Source organism: Salvelinus alpinus, chromosome 25, assembly GCF_045679555.1.
Source record: "Salvelinus alpinus chromosome 25, SLU_Salpinus.1, whole genome shotgun sequence".
Classification (NCBI taxonomy): Eukaryota; Metazoa; Chordata; class Actinopteri; order Salmoniformes; family Salmonidae; genus Salvelinus; species Salvelinus alpinus.
In genome coordinates this window covers 22,921,273-22,942,229 of record NC_092110.1, presented here as the reverse complement: position 1 = coordinate 22,942,229, position 20,957 = coordinate 22,921,273, and the positions used below count along the sequence as shown (strand labels likewise).

The 20,957-nt window shown below is 43.7% G+C and overlaps 1 protein-coding gene across 1 annotated transcript; it reads right to left on the bottom strand.

Annotated features, from left to right (window-relative positions):
* Positions 1-1,160: 1,160 nt before the first annotated feature.
* Positions 1,161-20,289, bottom strand: ppp1r14d (protein phosphatase 1 regulatory inhibitor subunit 14D). Its single transcript, XM_071366218.1, has 4 exons — positions 19,793-20,289; positions 2,299-2,379; positions 1,791-1,823; positions 1,161-1,591 (listed from the first exon to the last, which is right to left on the bottom strand). Exons 1-4 carry the CDS (start codon positions 19,979-19,981, stop codon positions 1,523-1,525), a joined length of 372 nt encoding a protein of 123 aa, XP_071222319.1. The 5' UTR covers positions 19,982-20,289; the 3' UTR covers positions 1,161-1,522.
* Positions 20,290-20,957: the final 668 nt, after the last annotated feature.

Below are 20,957 nucleotides of genomic sequence, written 5' to 3'. Positions count from 1 at the left end.
TTTCTTGGTTATGGGCTTGTAAGTAAGCGTTTCACGGTAAGGTCTACACTTGTATTCGGCGCATGTGACAAATAAAGTTTGATTTGATGAAAAGTGATTTCCTGTTGGCTTTTTTGCTGTGTGGCCTACTTTTCCCACCACTAAAATAACCACAAATCAATCAAATCAATATTAGGAAGGTGTTCCTAATGTTTGGTATACTCAGTGGAATTTAATAGGATCGCTATGGGCATACCCCTCAAGGGATTCTCCAATCTTACACTAGGACAGCCACAGTTTCAGAAAGGTTGGTGAGGAGGATGAAAAATCAGGAGAATTACGTTAATGGAGCCCTTTGCCAAATTACCTTTAGTGTATGACAGAGAGAGAGGCAGAGTGCAGTTTTATCAGGGTGCATTACTGTCTGGCTCACTCTGGAGAGCCATAATGAAGCTCACCTCCAGGGATTTGGTCCATTAAGGCCCAGATAAAGGCCCTCTCTGTGTTTGCCTACCTTGGTTATCCCACACAGTGGCCACAGGAAGGAAATGGACAGTCGTAATGGATGCAGATAGAGATAATGGACCACCTCTATGCTATAGTTGTTGCCTGTGCTGCTGACATGCTGTCATTTTCAGTCAAGTCCTATGTTTCAATTAGACACTACCTCTGATCACAAAAAAAGGAATTTCAGACTCACAGTGAGAATGAGAATATGTATGACTTCATATGCGTAGGAGGGAGAGTAATGTAAATTAACAAAAAAAAACATGAATATCTGTGTAATACGTGTAGAAACATCGGTGTGTTAAGGTGCAAACATGCAGAATTGTTAGAGCGATTTTAGAGTGCTTAAAACGTAACATTACCCCTCAATAATGCTGATTTATCCACTGGTGTTGAGTGGAATTATATTTTGATGGGTGAAAACAGTATTGGAAAGGTTGGCAGTACCATCATGTAGCAAAACTACCTTAGGGCTGTGGGGGTTGCCATTCCCGTTGCCCTACTTCTGCTGCCATTGACTATTCAATCTCTTCCTCTCGTCTCTTATAGAGTTTTCAATGTGAAGCGTGTAGCTTTTAGAACAATGCTGTTTTGATATTTATTATACACTGACTAGCTTTATCCTTCTACAAAATGACAAGTCAGCCATATACAATAGGTAGACATCCAAAGCCTTGTCTTGAAAATGTTAAGTTTTATTGACATACAACACTGTTAACAGAACAAAAATATATGTACATAAATAGGCAAACAAAAATATACAGTCTTACACAAAAACTTTCCATGTGGGTAATAGACAATACATTTAATTACTGGTGCATTATTTGTATTGAGGGGAATCAAAACGTTAAAACGGTCCAAAAACAAAGTAATATAAAACACTAATCAAAACCCACTGTTCTCTTTACAGACCAACATTGACCCACATGTGCAGAGAGAGGGTCCCATCAACATGTAACTGCACAGACAGACATCCAGAATACAAGGTAATGGCGAGGGAGCTTTACATTGTCTTGATTCTTGATTTGACCTCTCATTATTTCTTTAGGGGTCCTGACATTTTGCGTAGGCCCTTAATCCGATAAAGCAGCCCATTAATAAAGTCCTGAGGGGGAGGAAGAAGAAACTAGATAACGCTACCTGTTTAAGCAGTTGACTGTAAAACTCTTTCTGAGACTGTATAAGAGCAGTGAACCATTGAATTGCAACTATTTCTTTGTAGAGAACAAATGTACACTTAGCAGACTTTTGTTTCGTTTTCGAGTACATGACCAAGGCTATAATGATTGCTTGTTGTATCTCACCTCTTTAGGCTTGCCACATTCCTGCAGTAACTCCTGTAAATGGTCAGAAACAAACATGGCCTCAGTAACTGATGTGGACATTGCTCTTTCACATCAAATATTGTGCAAGCACACCAACTGGGGTCAAGTGCTTGTAAAGCAATTACCCTACTTTGTTGAATATTCCTGGGTTTATGTGTAAAGTATAAACAAGGGCATGGCTGAGGTGTAAGTATTGGCTCATACTGTGACCCACAAAATGGCCTCTTGACTGGAAAATGTCTGCAGTATGTTTTCCCTGTCTATGTTTTTCTTTTAATGAGATTGTTTTATACGGCTCAAGACAAATGTATGCGGAAACAAGTTACTGAAATAATATCTTATCTCATATTGGATAACTATGACTCTGGATTTGTCAGATTGGATGTCTCTGTGTTCTGGAGTAAATGATGGGCGGGGCTAACTGACAACACTGTGTTGATGCCTGAGCTGAGCTCCTCCCAGGGCAACCTGTCTGTAGTGTACTAACCTGCAGTCTGGATCTCTGCTCCACGTCTGACAGCTCCAGCAGCTCATCTATGTCAATCTCTAACTCTGGCATCTCCTCCTCCTGGACAGACAGACAGACGGGAGGGAGGGAGGGAGGGAGGGGAAAAAATTGGTCAGAGACAATGGACATCTTTGGAGCCCCATACACACACCCATACCACCACAGACAGACAGTGGAACATTGTTTTTTTACCAGCCATGCAGACATAGATGACTGGGGCTCTCTGCCATCCCACAGTGTTTACAAACCAGTTTAACATATTTCATTCTTAACGGTACTAAAGAGAACGAGTCTCCAAGTACCACGTTTAAAAGCCATGCATGATGTACCACTACAACAATCATTTACGTGAAACCTAAAATTACGTCAAATTGTAATTTTTCCACATTTAAAGGTCTTCAATGTATTCTAAGTAGATCTACAAGACTATAGTCAACAACACTACAACTTAGTTGTGGATGTTATTACATTGGTTTTACATAGTGGTATAAAAATAATAATGATTATATTACTAACAATGATGAGATTGATGATAGAAGCATTCAGGCAAGAACAAGAGACCAGGGGCGAAGGACAGGCATCCGCCATCTAATTTCATGGATGATTTACCCAGCTGGCATTTTGCTCAACCAATAAAGTAAGAATCACTCCGGTTTAAATGTTTATGATATAAGATTGCAAGAGTTTCAGCTTCCTTATACTGGGCTCATTCCTTTACATGGCAAATGTCCTGCGCAGATTAGTCTAGGCCTAATGTGTCTTCAGAAAGTATTTATACCCCTTGACTTATTCCACAGTTTGTTGTGTTACAGCCTGAATTCAAACTTGATTAAATATATATGTTTTCTCAACCATCTACACAAATACCCCATAATGACAAAGTAAAAACACGTTTTTAGACATTTTTGCAAATGTATTGAAAATGAAAAACAGAAATACCTTATTCACACCCCAGAGTCAATACTTTGTAGAAGCACCTTTGGCAGTGATTATAGCTGTGAGTCTTTCTGGGTAATTCTTTAAGAGCTTTCCACACCTGGATTGTGCAACATTTGCCAATTACTATTTTAAAAATAATTCAAGCTCTGTCAAGTCGGTTGTTGATCAGGTCTTGTCATAGACTTTCAAGTAGATTTAAGTTGAAACTGTAACTTGGCCACTCGGGAACATTCTTGGTAAACAAGTTAAATAAAGGTAAAAAAAATAAAAAACAACTCCAGTGTAGATTTGGCCTTGTGTTTTAGGTTATTGTCCTGCTGAAAGGTGAAGTGTCTGGTGGAAAGCAGACTGAACCAGGGTTTCCTCTAGGATTTTGCCTGTGCTTAGCTCCTTTCTGTTTCTTTTTTATCCTTAGAAACTCCCCAGTTCTTACCGATTACAAGCATACCCATAACATGATGCAGCCACCACTATGCTTGAAAATATGGAGAGTGGTACTCAGTAAGGTATTGGATTTGCCCCAAACATAACACATTGTATTCACGACAAAAAGTTAATTGAGCTTGGCCCATTCTTTGCAGCAGTGCTTTGCTGCAAACAGGATTAATGTTTTTGGAATATGTTTTATTCTTCCTTCGTTTAGTATTGTGGAGTAACTACGATGTTGTTGATCCATCCTCAGCTTTCTCGTATCACAGCCATTAAACTCTGTAACTGTTTTTAGCATATTACTACTTGCTAGCTTCATTTACTAACACAAAGTTGGAATCTAGCTAGCTGGCAAGTGATTTTGGGCACTGATGAACAGGGTTGGGGATCCCAGCTAGCAATGAGGAATTGGCCCAGAAGCAGCCCTCTTCCGGGGGACCGGAACTGATTGAAATCGGCCTGGAATTGGGTGTCGGACTCGGCCTGGAAAGAAAAATGAATGACTGCCCAGAATCGTCCCAAGTACATCGGGTCCTTTCAGTCTACCGGAATTCAGCCGACTTTGCCGGCATCTACCAGAATCCCCCCAGAAGCGGCCCGATTCAAATTTAAATAAATGTATACAAAATTACCCGATTTAGTAATTTTAAATATTACTATTATACATTTTATGCATACAAATTATACACATTCACCCCCCCAAAAAATGTATGTCAGAGGAAACACTGTACACCTGGTGACCGTGTGTCACGCCTTGACCTTAGAGAGCCTTTTTATTTCTCTATTTGGTTAGGTCAGGGTGTGATTTGGGTGGGCATTCTAGTTTTTCTATTTCTTTGTTGGCCGGGTATGGTTCCCAATCAGAGGCAGCTGTCTATCATTGTCTCTGATTGGGGATCATACTTAGGCAGCCTTTTTCCACCTTTAGTTTGTGGGATCTTGTTTTTGTACTGTTGCTTTCCAGCCCTACAGAACTGTGCGTTTCGTTTTGTATTTGTTGTTTTTTCGGTGTCATCAATAAAAGAAAGATGTACGCCTACCATGCTGCACCTTGGTCCGATCCTTCCATCAACGAGCGTGACAGAAGATCCCACCACAAACAGACCAAGCAGCGTGGCCAGGAGGAGCAGACATCCTGGACATGGGAGGATATCTTGGACGGTAAGGGATCCTGGACGTGGGAGGAGATCCAGGCCGGAAGGGATCGCCTTCCATGGGAGCAGACGGAGGCAGCGAGGGAGGAACAACGACGACACCGGGGTTCGCGACCACGAAGGAAGCACACGGGGTGGTTGGCGGAGCCAGGTTTCAGACCAGAGCCAACTCCCCGCACTCGCTTTAAGGAGCGTGTGACCGTTCAGGCACCATGTTATGCGGTGATACGCACTGTATCTCCAGTGCGCATTCACAGCCCGGTGCGCTCTGTGCCAGCGCCCTGTACTTTCCGGGCTAAAGTGAGCATCCAGCCAGGACGGGTTGTGCCAGCTCTACGCTCCAGACCTCCAGTGCGCCTCCACGGCCCAATATATCCTGTGCCAGCTCCACGCACCCGGCCTCCAGTGCGTCTCTCCAGCCGGGTACGCCCTGTGCCTGCTCCACGCACCCGGTCTCCAGTGCGTCTCCCCTAGCCTGGTACGCCCTGTGCCGGCTCCACGCACCAGGTCTCCAGTGCGCCTCCGCAGTCCGAAGCCTCCTGTGACAATCCATGGCCCGAAGCCTCCAGTGACGATCCATGGCCCGAAGCCTCCAGAGACGATCCATGGCCCGGAGACTCCAGCGACGATCCATGGCCCCGAGCCTGCAGCGACGATCCATGGCCCGGAGCCTCCAGCGACGATCCATAGCCCGGAGCCTCCAGCGACGATCCATGGCCCGGAGCCTCCAGAGACGATCCAAGGTCCGGAGTCTCCAGCGACGGTCTGCAGTCCTGAGTCTCCAGCGACGGTCTGCAGTCCTGAGTCTCCAGCGACGGTCTTCAGTCCAGAGTCTCCAGCGACGGTCGGCAGTCCAGAGTCTCCAGCGACGGTCGGCAGTCCAGAGTCTCCAGCGACGGTCGGCGGTCCAGAGTCTCCAGCGACGGTCGGCGGTCCAGAGTCTCCAGCGACGGTCGGCGGTCCGGAGTCTACAGCGACGGTCGGCAGTCCGGAGTCTCCACCGACGGTCGGCGGTCCGGAGCCTCCAGCGACAGTTCCCAGTCCGGAGCCTTCTGCGACGATCTACGGTCCGGAGTCTCCGGCGACGATCGGCGGTCCGGAGTCCCCGGCGACGATCTACGGTCCGGAGCCTCTGGCGACGATCCACGGTCCGGAGCATCCGGCGACGATCCACGGTCCGGTTCCTCTGGCGACGATCCACAGTCCGGTTCCTCCGGCGACGATCCACGGTCCAGTTCCACGGAAGCGGAGGGATCAGCGAGCGGAGCGGGGTCTACGTCCCGAACCGGAGCCGCCACCGAGGCTAGATGCCCACCCGGACCCTCCCCCATAGAGTCAGGTTTTGCGGCCGGAGTCCGCACCTTTGGGGGGGGTACTGTCACGCCTTGACCTTAGAGCGCCTTTTTATTTCTCTATTTGGTTAGGTCAGGGTGTGATTTGGGTGGACATTCTAGTCTTTCTATTTCTTTGTTGGCCGGGTATGGTTCCCAATCAGAGGCAGCTGTCTATCGTTGTCTCTGATTGGGGATCATACTTAAGCAGCCTTTTTTCCACCTTTAGTTTGTGGGATCTTGTTTTTGTACTTTTGCTTTCCAGCCCTACAGAACTGAGCGTTTCGTTTTGTATTTGATGTTTTATTGGTGTCATCAATAAAAGAAAGATGTACGCCTACCACGCTGCACCTTGGTCCGATCCTTCCATCAACGAGCGTGACACCGTGTCAGTGTGCATGCGTCTGGCCTGCCACAGGAGTCGCTACCCAGCTAGCACAGTGGATCTGGGCCGATTCCGGCTGAGAGTCAGGGCACTCGGCTGAGAGGCAGACTCGGCCGACGTCATGTTACTTATGGCTAGGATGCGGGGATTGAGCTCGGGCCGATTCTGGTGTGAGTTATCTGGCCCAAATGTATTACTTGGGGCTCGAGCCGATTCCAGTGAGAGTTATCTGGCCCGAATATATTACTTGGGGCTCGGGCCGATTGGGGCTACTCTTTGGCAGATTATTACAGGGGCTGCTTTATATAATTAACATTTCATTATTTATTTATTTTTTCCATATTTTCCTCATTGTTTCTGTGATTCACATTTAAATTATTTAAGAGTCCTGTGTACTATTTGTTAGATTTTTTTTTTTTTTTTTTTTTGATTTGTTTTACACGTTTTTGATTACGACGTGATTCAATATGTGTTATTTCATAGTTTTGATGTCTTCACTATTCTACAATGTAGAAAATAGTAAAAAATAAAGAAAAACCCTGGAATGAGTAGGTGTATTCAAACTTTTGACTGGTACTGTATATATCCATTGATTCTTTTAGAATATAACTTATAAATGCCTCATGAGCTAAGTTCTACTGTCACACTCCATGAGAACCCTAAATATAAGCTAGTTTTTTTTCAATGTTTGTAAACATTGTAAATGTTAACCAACACGGTATAGCCTCATACCATGTTTAAAACAATACTTTCGATATCATGGATGGGCAGTCCTACTAGGTTACCTAAACCAGTCAGTGTTATTAGTTGGAGTGTTATTAGTGGAGCTGCTACAATCCGTGATGGGCAGCCTCAAAATTTACTCTCTCTACCAATCTCAGGTCAGAGATATCAATGGTCAAATACGAGCTGAAAAAATCTATAGAGAGTATACAGAAAAAGCTTGACGCCTACGGAGCTGCCTTATTGGAGCTGGAGCGCGGTGCTACAGACCACAGCACTTGCATTAGCGAGGCTAACGTTGGCTCATTAAAAACTAGGGTGGCATACCTTGACAATAGATGCGAAGATATGGAAAGTAGAATGCGGAGGAGCAACATTCATATTCTGGGAATACCGGAGGAAATGGAGGTCCCAAGACCCACGGAGTTCATGGCCCAGCTGCTTCAGGAGCTGCTGGGCCTGGAGGAGAAGCCGCTGCTAGACTGGGCCCACCGCACCCTGCGTAGCCGACCCCGGGATGGAGAACCCCAGTAACCATTTGTCATCAGGGTGCACTTCTTTCACATCTGCAATGACATACTGTGGAGATCGGGAGAAGCATCTCCTCTCCTCTACAAGGGTAAAAGAGTATCGATATTTGCGGACTACACCACGGCTGTGGCTAAGAAGCGGGCTAGCTTCGGAGCTGTGAAGCGCCAGCTGCGCGCCTGCCCGGGCGTGAAGTTTGGCCTCATCTACCCTGCAGTTCTGAGTCTGACTTTACCCGACGGCTCCACGCACAGATTCAAGCAACCGATTTCATCAACAAGAATGTGAAAGCGGCTGTTGTACCGCATGGTGTGGAACAAATGGTTGGTTAGCTGGTCTTGTTAGCAGGCTAGTTAGCAGGCCGGCTGGCAGACTGGTTGGCAAGCGAAGCCAACTTTGCTGAGTTCATTGACACTTGAATGTCGTTCTTTTTTTTATTTTCATTTCCAACCCATGTTGGTGAGTATACAGTTGACTCCCCACTATAATGTGATACAATGCAGATATGTGTAAGGACTGGGTGTCGGAGTGCGAAGTCAGGCGCAGGAAGACAGAGGATACAATGATCACGTTCATTTAATGAACCACTGACAAACAACGGCCACCCCACTTGACACTGGGTGCTCCCAATAAACTGCCCCAGACACGGGGAACGAAAACAGTTCAGAAAATGCACACTAACACAAACACGTAACGATCAGACTAACAAACACCAAGCTTACAATAAAACAATCCCGCACAAAGAAACGGGCGGGCCGGCTGACAGATAAAGCCCAACTAATTACGAACAAACACAAAACAGGTGTAACCAATGAACACATAAGGAGGGGGAGGAAAAAGATCAGTGGCAGCTAATAGGCCGGTGACGACGACCGCCGAGCGCCACCCGAACGGGAAGGAGAGCCTGCCTCGGTCGGAGTCGTGACAGTATGCATATATATATTCTTTATTTCACTCACATTATTGCTTTTAATTTGTATCATTACTATTCTATTTTGATCTAAGCCTTGATCTAATTTTTTTTTAATCTATTGCCAATGTCTGGCTGTTTTCATGGTTCAGTTGCAGTTTTACCACTTTTATTGCTCTTAAACCTCTCTTAACCAAGGTTAGTTTTCCTTAGACTCTACTGGGGACCAATCTATGCATGTTTGGTTTACTCTGGTTAAATGGTCACACATCTCAGGTAGCACAGAGTAAGAGTTATCATGCTTTGCTCTAAACATTTTTTGTATTTAGGGTTTTGCTTGCATCTCAGTTGGGGAGATACTTCGGCAAGGGAGGTTGTGAGGGAAGGGGTTTTTCCCTCTTTATTTGTACATAGTTTTTAATGTTTTTTTGCGCTTCGTCGCTTGTCTTTGTTTTTAAAATTTGCGCTTTTAGGGTAAACTACGATCTTTAGTTTACATTGTACCTTGTCCTTTACACGTCCTCTCTCTCTTAAGACATGCCTAGTGTAGCCCATCCAGCTGGAGGGAATGGTTTTAATTTTCTTACTTGGAATTGCAGGGGCATCAATAACCCAGTTAAACGTAGTAAGGTGCTACACCACCTTCATTAGCTGAAAGCTCACATCATCTTTCCCCAAGAAACTAATCTGAAGGTATCACAACAGTCAAGTCTTAGGTGCAGATGGGTGGGTCAGATGTTCCATTACTCATTTCAGAATAAGGCAAGAGGGGTGGCTATTTTACTTCACAGATCGGTACCTTTTACATGTTCTAATGTGATCGCAGATCCACATGGTAGATACATAATTGTCAGTGGTAGGCTGCTCAATACGAATGTACTTCTTGTTAATATTTGTGCTCCTTGTTGGGACAATGGTGATTTCTTTAAACCGGTTTTGTCTACACTCCCGATATGCCCTCCCATATGTTGATCTTAGGTGGTGACTTTAACTGTTGGTTAGACGCACATTTGGATCAATCCTCCACTAAACCTATTACCTTGTCAACATCAGCTAGAGTTGTCCGAACCTTTATGTCTGAATACCAGTTTCAGACCTTTGGAGAATGTTTAATCCATTTGGAAAAGCATACTCTTTTTTTCTCATCGGTTCACCACACTTTTACATGCATAGACTACTTCCTTGTAGATAACAGACTTCTCCATTCCATGTCTTCATGTTCATATAATCCAATGTATCTGACCACGCCCCTGTTACTATGGAAGTGGTCTTTCAAACCGTTGACAACCTGCGACCGCCTTGGCGGCTAAATACTCAACTGCTCAGTAATGAACACTGTCAATTTTGTTTTGGGTCAAATGTACTTTTTCATGAGTACAAATAGAACCCAAAACATCTCTGCGTCTACTCTCTGGGAATCTTTGAAAGCTTATATCAGAGGTGAAATTATTTCCTACACCGCACATGAGAACAAACACGCTGTATTGCCCAATTAGATTACATTTATGCCGTTTCACCATCTCCAGATATTTATAAGGAGCATTTAACTTTGCAAGCAGAATTTGACACATTTTTAATAGACCAGGTTACTGAACTGCTTGTCAAGTCTAGGAACACTACGAACAAGGAGATAAAGCCAGTAAATTATTAGCTCACAAGTTACGCCAACTATCATCATCACACCAGATTCCTAAAATTGGTAAATCGTCTGGTATATCATTAGATCCTAGGGGGATCAGTGATGAGTTCAAGAGATTGTACCAGTCTTTATATACTTCTGAAAGTAAAGTGGATATGTTGGAATTGGATGATATCTTCCATTCACTTGCTGTCTCTTCTGTCAGCCGGGATTTGGTTTTAAAAAATTAGAGCAGCCGATCACTGTTGAAGAATTGTCTAATGCTGTCAAATCCCTTCAATCCGGGAGAAGCTCAGGGCCTGACGGCTACTCTGCAGAGTTTTATAAAAAAGCTTCTCTCCAAAATAGCCCCTATTCTAATTGAAATGTACAAAGAAGCATTTGTAAATGCTGCTCTCCCACAGACTCTCACTCAGGCAACCATTTGTCTTTTCTTTATAAAAACAAATACCCTCTTGACTGTGTATCATATACCATCCAATTTGCCTGATAAATGTCGACTACAAAATTCTAGCCAACTTCTGGAAACAGTCCTCCCATCAATTATCTCTCTGGATCAAACAGGATTTATTAAAAATAGACACTCATTCTTCAATGATTATTTAATATTATATATAATCCCTCTGTCACCAATGCCTTTGAAGCCATTAAATCCCTGGATGCAGAGAAAGCCTTTGACCGGGTGGAATGGAAATACCTTTTTTGCACCAAATTCATTACTTGGATAAGACTTCTGTACTCATCCCCTCAAGCCTCTGTCAGGACTAATAACTCTCAATCAGATTGCTTCCCTTTGCAACGATTGACACGCCAGGGTTGCCATTTATGTCCCTTACTGTTTGCCCTCGCCATAGAACCCCTTGCAGTAGGTATAGGTATAGGTATAGTCAGATACGGACACGAACACAAACTGTCTTTATATGCAGATTATTTATTATTATACACATCCGACCGTTCTGTTTCTGTTCTTGCTGCCCTTGCCACTTTCACATCCTTCAGTCACTTATCAGGGTATAAACTGAATCTCAGTAAAAGCGAATTGATGCAGCACAATGTGGCCGCCAAAAATGTCCCTTTACATAACTTGCTATTTAAAATTGCTCACAGTAGTTTTATTTATATCGGGCTGCACGTCACAATAAGATTTGAAAACCTTCATCAGGCCAACTTTGCTCCTCTTTTAACCCGTACTAAGGGTGATTTGGAACGCTGGTCTTTGCTACACCTCTCCTTAGTCGCAATAAGTAATTATATTAAAATGAATACTCTCCCTAAATTCTTATATCTCTATAAGTGCCTACCGATTTTTCTTCCCAAAACGTTTTTCAAAAAGATCGACGGCCTAATTCTTCCTTTTATATGGGACAAAAAGCCCCCTAGGATACGAAAACAGCTTTTGCAGAGGCCCAAACCAGACGGCGGTCTAGCGCTACCGGGTTCCAGATTCTATTATTGATTCTATTATTATCTATTAACCTTAGGATCATTCAGTACAGGTTGCAGAGCAGAGAGATACTCCCACCCCCAATTTGGCTAGAGATGGAGGCTGCCTCATTTATACCGGCATCATTGTCTTCCCTCACTCCTCCGTTACAGGCCCTTACTCCTCCTTCACCCAAAACACATGTCAAAACAACATTGAAGATCTGGAATCAATTTAGACACCACTTTGGGTTTCAGACAACCTCTTATTTCGCTCCGGTAGCCTCAAACCCAGCTTTTCCCCCCATCTATGGTTGATGGTGCTTTCTCAACATGGTCTAGTCTCGGTATTAAAAGATTTAGAGATCTTTATATTAACAATACATTTAGTACGTTTGAACAATTATCAGCTAAATGTGGTCACCCCAGACATAATTTCTTTAGGTTCTTACAAATCCGGAGTTGGGTCCATAGCAAAGATCCCCGATTCCCCACACTTCCTGGTGAAACACAGTTTGACACATTTCTTATCCCACTTCCTACTCTGAAAGACACCTTGTCAATAATCTATAGTCAACAATATTAAATCCTCATGGGAGGAGGAACTGGGTGAGGAAATATCTGATGAACTATGGGAAGGGGCACTCAAAAGGGTACATACCTCTTCTATTTGTGCTCGGCACGGTCTCATTCAATGCAAACTCATTCATAGGGCTCACTGGACCAAAGCAAGATTATCCAAAATTTACAAGGTTGTGAAGCCTAATTGTGTACGATGTAACCAGTCTCCTGCTAATCATGTACACATGTTTTGGTGTTGCCCATCTCTTGTTGGTTTCTGGAAAGACATCTTTAATACACTTTCAGAATTAAGCGGCACACAGAACGAACCAGACCCTCTTATTGCATTATTTGTGGTTTCCTTACCCACATTACAACTGACCAAAATGAATAAGGATGTAATTGTCTTTGTCACTTTGTTAACAAGACAATTCATTTTACTTAGATGGAAATCCTCTGTACCCCCTTCTCATGCAGTTTGGATTAAATCCGTTTTGAATTGCATAAAGTTGGAAAAACACACACTCAATGGATCTATAGACAAATTCTATGCAATGTGGGCTCCCTTTTTCATATGTTAAATGACTACATTTCCCTGCAGTTCCAGAGTGATGTATATTTATAAATCGGTGATGTAAGAGGCCTAGTATGTGTATACACGGTATCTGGGATGTTAAGGAGGACTGTATTATCTGTGCCAGTTGTCCTGTAACAACTGTATCAAAATATATATATTTTTGTCTTAGTTTTTTGTGTTGTTATATTTCTGTCTCACTCTTTGTTTTGCTGTATTGTTGTCTTTGATTTGTTGTTTTATATTACTACCAAATAACTTACAAGTGCAATTATTTTGTAAATGCTGGTGTTGAAAATCCAATAAACAAAGTTAAAAAATATATATATATATACACTGCTCAAAAAAATAAAGGGAACACTTAAACAACACAATGTAACTCCAAGTCAATCACACTTCTATGAAATCAAACTGTCCACTTAGGAAGCAACACTGATTGACAATAAATTTCACATGCTGTTGTGCAAATGGAATAGACAAAAGGTGGAAATTATAGGCAATTAGCAAGACACCCCCAAAAAAGGAGTGATTCTGCAGGTGGTGACCACAGACAACTTCTCAGTTCCTATGCTTCCTGGCTGATGTTTTGGTCACTTTTGAAGGCTGGCGGTGCTCTCACTCTAGTGGTAGCATGAGACGGAGTCTACAACCCACACAAGTGGCTCAGGTAGTGCAGTTCATCCAGGATGGCACATCAATGCGAGCTGTGGCAAAAAGGTTTGCTGTGTCTGTCAGCGTAGTGTCCAGAGCATGGAGGCGCTACCAGGAGACAGGCCAGTACATCAGGAGACGTGGAGGAGGCCGTAGGAGGGCACCAACCCAGCAGCAGGACCGCTACCTCCGCCTTTGTGCAAGGAGGTGCACTGCCAGAGCCCTGCAAAATGACCTCCAGCAGGCCACAAATGTGCATATGTCAGCATATGGTCTCACAAGGGGTCTGAGGATCTCATCTCGGTACCTAATGGCAGTCAGGCTACCTCTGGCGAGCACATGGAGGGCTGTGCGGCCCCACAAAGAAATGCCACCCCACACCATGACTGACCCACTGCCAAACCGGTCATGCTGGAGGATGTTGCAGGCAGCAGAACATTCTCCACGGCGTCTCCAGACTCTGTCACGTCTGTCACATGTGCTCATGTGCTCAGTGTAAACCTGCTTTCATCTGTGAAGAGCACAGGGCGCCAGTGGCGAATTTGCCAATCTTGGTGTTCTCTGGCAAATGCCAAACGTCCTGCACGGTGCTGGGCTGTAAGCACAACCCCCACCTGTGGACGTCGGGCCCTCATACCACCCTCATGGAGTCTGTTTCTGACCGTTTGAGCAGACACATGCACATTTGTGGCCTGCTGGAGGTCATTTTGCAGGGCTCTGGCAGTGCACCTCCTTGCACAAAGGCGGAGGTAGCGGTCCTGCTGCAGGGTTGTTGCCCTCCTACGGCCTCCTCCACGTCTCCTGATGTACTGGCCTGTCTCCTGGTAGCGCCTCCATGCTCTGGACACTACGCTGACAGACACAGCAAACCTTTTTGCCACAGCTCGCATTGATGTGCCATCCTGGATGAACTGCACTACCTGAGCCACTTGTGTGGGTTGTAGACTCCGTCTCATGCTACCACTAGAGTGAGAGCACCGCCAGCATTCAAAAGTGACCAAAACATCAGCCAGGAAGCATAGGAACTGAGAAGTTGTCTGTGGTCACCACCTGCAGAATCACTCCTTTTTTGGGGGTGTCTTGCTAATTGCCTATAATTTCCACCTTTTGTCTATTCCATTTGCACAACAGCATGTGAAATTTATTGTCAATCAGTGTTGCTTCCTAAGTGGACAGTTTGATTTCATAGAAGTGTGATTGACTTGGAGTTACATTGTGTTGTTTAAGTGTTCCCTTTATTTTTTTGAGCAGTGTATTTATATATATATATTTTAAAGGTGTGAAGTCAGCAATATGGTTCAGTGCCACTGCCACTCAGACCCAACCAGCTGGCTACTTGTATACATTAGAGATGTCTCTAAATAACTCTGTAATGATACAGGGGGCTGACAGTAAATGCTTCTACACGGAAGAGTCAGAGTACCCAACCACAGCGAAACCTGCCTTCCCCTGAGTTCATGCGAAATTAATGCCATTAGCCAAAGCACATGGACCAACCATGTCTCCCCCGGGCCACACCAGTCGGTGGTGTCTACCAAACAACTAATTCACCTCAGATAGACTGGAGTTTGTCAAGACACCACTGAAATCCGACATGAAAACAATAGCTCCTTAAATCCTCATAGAGGTAGGACATACTTAGGGCCATGAGTTTTTTTCTGACTGCGTGACCTGCCCAGGAAACCTTGCTGGCCCTAGTCATACTGTTTAAATGTTGTTTTATCCATACAGGGCTGTGCTACAATTGAAATAGAAACCCACAAAGACTGTATCTACCAGACAACAGGTCTGTTTCATATGGCAGGCCCCATAACTACAATAACAAAGGAGTACTGTCGAGGTACTGTTACTGCTACTGTCTGTTATCATCTCATCAATCATGCAGGGATCCCATCCCTCCGTCATGAAGGGCCTTCTCTCTCAGGGATTCCCCCAGACTAATTAGCACAGTCTGGAACTCAAACAGTTAAACCTAATAACATTAGTCTTGTACTGATTATATGTTCAAAACATCTGCTGTACGTGATACTTATGATAATAATAAGAATAACTCTATACATTGGCATGAAAATTATAAATAGCAAGACTGACTTCATAGAGATTCCACAACAGTATACCATGACGCATTTCAGGGATCTTTGTGTATATATATATACTACCGTTCAAAAGTTTGGGATCACTTAAAAATGTCCTTGTTTTTGAAAGAAAAGCTATTTTTTTATCCATTAAAATAACATCAAATTGATCTGAAATACAGTGTAGACATTGTTAATGTTGTAAATGACTATTGCAGCTGGAAATGGCTGATTTCTTTTATGGAATATCTACATAGGCGTACAGAGGCCCATTATCAGCAACCATCACTCCTGTGTTCCAATGGCACATTGTGTTAGCTATTCCAAGTTGTTCATTTTAAAAGGCTAATTGATCATTAGAAAACTCTTTTGCAATTATGTTAGCAGAGCTGAAAACTGTTGTCCTGTTTAAAGAAGCAATAAAACTGGCCTTCTTTAGACTGGTTGAGTATCTGGAGCATCAGCATTTGTGGGTTCGATTACAGGCTCAAAATGGCCAGAAACAAAGAACAAGGAACACCTGTTAATTGAAATGCATTCCTCATGAAGCTGGTTGAAAGAATGCCAAGGGTGTGCAAAGCTGTCATCAAGGCAAAGGTTGGCTACTTTGAAGACTCTCAAATATAATATATATATATTTAGGAATAAGGCTAATGGAAACCTTACAAAATGCCAAACGCAATTACAGGGGTTTTATTAAAATCACCCAGGCTTAGCTCACATGCATGGGCTCTCTACTGGCCAGATCTGGTGGAGACTCTGGGTGTCTGCCACCAGAATGGCAGTGGAGGCTGGAATAATGCACGGCTCACAATAATGGCTGGAACGGAACAAATGGAATGGCATCAAACACGGAAACCACGTGTTTGATCTATTTGATACCATTCCACCTATTCCACTCCAGCCATTACCATGAGCCAGTCCTCCCCAATTAAGGTGCCACCAACCTCCTGTGCAGACTGGCTGTAATAAATGTCTCTCCCTCCCATATCAGTGTTTTAAAATGTATTTTATTTCACCTTTATTTAACCAGGTAGGCCAGTTGAGAACAAGTTCTCATTTACAACTGCGACCTGGCCAAGATAAAGCAAAGCAGTGCGACAAAAACAACAACACAGAGTTACACATGGGGTAAACAAACGTACAGTCAATAACACAATAGAAAAATCTGTATACAGTGTGTGCAAATGAAGTAAGGAGGTAAGGCAATAAATAGGCCAATAGTGGCGAAGTAATTACAATTGAGCAATTTACACTGGAGTGATATATGTGCAGATGAGGATGTGCAAACAGAAATACTGGTGTGCAAAAGAGCAGAAAAACCAAAACAAATATGGGGATGAGGTAGGTAGTTGGTTGGATGGGCTATTTACAGATGGGCTGTGTACAGCTGCAGCGATCGGTAAGCTGCTCTGACAGCTGACGCTTAAAGTTAGTGAGGGAGATATAAATCTCCAACTTCAGTGATTTTTGCAATTTGTTCCAGTCATTGGCAGCAGAGAACTGTAAGGAAAGGCGGCCAAATGAGGTGTTGACCTTTGGGGGTGACCAGTGAAATATACCTGCTGGAGCGCCTGCTGCTATGGTGTTGCTATGGTGACCAGTGAGCTGAGATAAGGCGGAGCTATACCTAGCAAAGACTTATAGATAACCTGGAGCAAGTGATGGGTAGCACACAGGTCGCAGTGGTGGGTAGTATATTGAATGATGTGTTGAATGGGATCTTGTTGAACCTGATGCCCTGGCCCACAGGCCACAGTCGCTGCCCTCTAACTATACACTTTCGATGCATTTATTTGGAAATGTGTTGCTACTGAGGATATGCTGTGTTCATTTAGACCTCATCATAAACTCACCAGGTCACTACATTACCGTGACTCCCCTCCTCTTATCTCAATTTTATAGCTAGGACCCTGAGTTTTTCCAGACCACATGACCTGACCAGGAAAAACTCTGTGCCCGAGCTAGACTCCAGGTCAAGTAGTATGGTCAGGAAAAACTCTTAGCCCTACATATAGCTATTCTCAGGAACTAAAACTTTCATAAGGACACCACTCACATGTGATGCTCTCTCATGCCCTGAAGTGTCAGTAAGCCATATGCAGAATTATTTTTTGTTAGTGGAGGAGAATGTTTTGGTTGGAGGCACTCAGACCATCTGTGGTCACTCACTGCCCCAGCCCAAGTTTCTCCTCCAGTTTCTCCTCAATCAGGACAGTAAAATGACAAACATCACCCTCCTCCACCCCCACCTACCCCAATCCAGCTTCAAACAGAGGCCTGTGGTGCAAAGTACTTAAGTAAAAATATTTTAAAGTACAACTTAAGTCGTTTTTTGTGGGTATCTGTACTTTACTATTTAAATTGACAACTTTTACTTTTACTCCATTACATTCCTAAAGAAAATATGTACTTTTTACTCCCATACATTTTCCATGACACCCAAAAATACTTTTGAATGCTTAGGCAGGACAGAAATATGGTCAAATTCACGCACCTATCAATATAACACGTTGTCATCCCTACTGCCTCTGATATGGCGGACTCACTAAACACAAATACTGCATTTCTAAATTATGTCTCGGTGTTGGAGTGTGCCACTGTCTGTTCCTAAAAATATATACATTTGTCCTGTCTGGCTGGCTTAAAGGTCCAATGCAGCCATTTTTTTTATCTCAATATCAAATCATTTCTGGACAACAGTTAGGTACCTTCCTGTGATTGTTTTAAATTAAAATGCTCCAAAATAAACAAAAATAGCTTCTTAGCAAAGAGTAATTTCTCAAGCCAGAATTTAACTAGGATGGTCTGAGAGTGGTCTGAGTGGGGAGGGGAAAACTGAAAACTACCTGTCATTGGCAGAGAGGTTTGAAACGAATTAACTAATTTACCACCTGGTGAAGTCCCACCAAAATAGGTTGACATTTCAGGTGGTCTTTTCAAACAGCTTTTACACAAAAAGGGCATAATCATAATTTTCACAATTTCACAGTATTATTCCAACCTCATATTGTGGAAATATTTCTAAAACACATGAATATCACGTTTTGACTGCACTGGGCCTTTAATATCTGTAATTTAATATATGACAATTGAGAACTTTTTCTACCACTGTACTTAGCACATTTAAAACCAGATACTTCCAGACTTTTACTCAAGTTGTATTTTACCTGGTGATTTTCACTTTTACTTGACTAATTTTCTATTAAAGGTATCTTTACTTTTACTCAAGTATGATGATTTAGTACTTTTTCCACCATCAGGTGGACGCCCATGCTCCTGAAGACATCCCTCTGACTCCGCTGTGCCATTCCTCTTCATGTGGGAGCCAGACTTCTGTTGCCATGGCATTCCCAGCAAATTGTTGCAGCCTCCGAATAGCAGTGCAGTTATGACACGGGGGTCCTACGATCTCCACACAGGGCTCCCAGTCATAATCTATTAAATCAATTATGCAAATGCACAGTGTCTCCGTTTGTGGTGTGCAGTTCTGGCCTTAAGTAGTTACATAGGCAGCCTCCCTGTCAAGATCTAGGCTGTAAACCTCAAGTTCTTAGATGTGTTCTGATAGCAAACTGGCCAGAGGCAACAGGGATTTGCCTCCCTGTCTGAACCCATGTCACAGGGGGGTTGATGCTCATCTTCTGAGGACAGAGGCTGCTGCCACAATAGTACTGTCTGTGTAGTGTTCATTAATAAGGAAAAGGGTGATTGTATCAGCCAATGACTATATTTATGTTACAAAATGTTTGGTTATCTCTTGAATGCTGTATGTATGTCCATTCAGCGATCAGGAAAGGGTATACAATCATTTAATATGATGTATAATCATCCTAATATGATGGTAATATAATGCGTATCTTATCACTAGTTTGTTACACAACCCCCAAGAAAACTACCAATCAGAGCTCTATATTCTGTGCTTAACACCAAAGCAGTGTGGGAAAATAATTTGCTGCCAGTAAATGAAACCTAGATCAATGCACACACAGCCACACCTCTGTTCAGACAGTCCACTCTCCCTCTCTTTTTTCTTCACATGTTGTGTAACCCTCCTCAGGCACCTGTGCTGCTCCGTACCTCCCCTGCGCTCTACCCATACAGCCCCTGGGACCTAGCTAACTGTGCCTGTAGCAGCCTTGCACGACCTACCTCACAGTCAAAGAGCAGGTGCAGCTGATTGTCGATCCACTCCTCGATATCCAGCCTCCTCTGCAGGTCCTTGCGGTTGTATTTGACGGTCAGCTTGCCCAGTTTGCGATGTGGAGGCTCCTCTGTTTTGTCTGCAGACTGGAACATCACCCTGGACTGGGTGCCTGGCTCCGACGCCATGCCTGCCATGGCCTCGGGAAAACAGCTGAGGAAACACAGAGCCGTCTCTCTCGTTCTATCTCTCCCTCTGTCTCTGGTGCTCTCACTCCCACCCTCTCTCTTCGCTGTCTTGTGTGCTCGCTCTTTTTCTTCTTCTCTTGCTCTAGCTCTCCTACCTATCTATCTTGCTTGCTTGCTCTGTCTATCTCTGTCTGCTCGTCTCTCTCTCTCTAGTTCTCTCCCTCCCTCTCTCTCCCTCCCTCACACCCTACCTTGCAAGCTCGCTGCCTGTGGAGGATGGTAATGAAATACTCCTCTGTGTGTGTGTGTGTGTCTCAGTAGGTGTGTGTCTGGGTGTGTTTGCTATCCTTCTCTCTCAAGTGGGAGAGCATAGGTCAATTACAGAGCGATAAAGACTAAGGGTTGAGGGGGGAACCAAAGCTAGGAGTATGGCAGCTGTTAGCAATAATTCTATTTTCATAATTTTGTATTCCAGAAATTAATTATAGACCCAAATTCTAACAAATGATTTTTGGTTTCAAATTTCCCCATGTGTCCTAATCAGGAAGTGACTGTATTACTCTGTGGTTTATCATCTCTACATCACAGCATGTGTTCAAACTATGGGCCCCTGTTTATCCACACTTTTCACAATACCTGCGTCTCCCAGACAGGTGATCCAGACTTCATCCAGTGTTCATTAGCTCCCCTCCATGTCATTTATAACAGCTATTATCAGATGTACGTTTAATCAGCCTTGAAGCCAAATTGGCATCCTCAGTTACACCTCCATCAATGATGGATGAAAGAAATAGAGGGCCGGTAAATGCTATTAATGATCACTCAGAGGGTAAAACCCAAAACCCAGTGATAAGGCTCTGAACTAACCCATTTCATTTGACAAGGTCAAATATCACCAGCAACTAAATTAGTCAAGATCAAAACTACGTAGTTGTCCTTTCTGTGCCAAACTAGTACAATTGAGACTAGAGGGCTAACAAGGGTA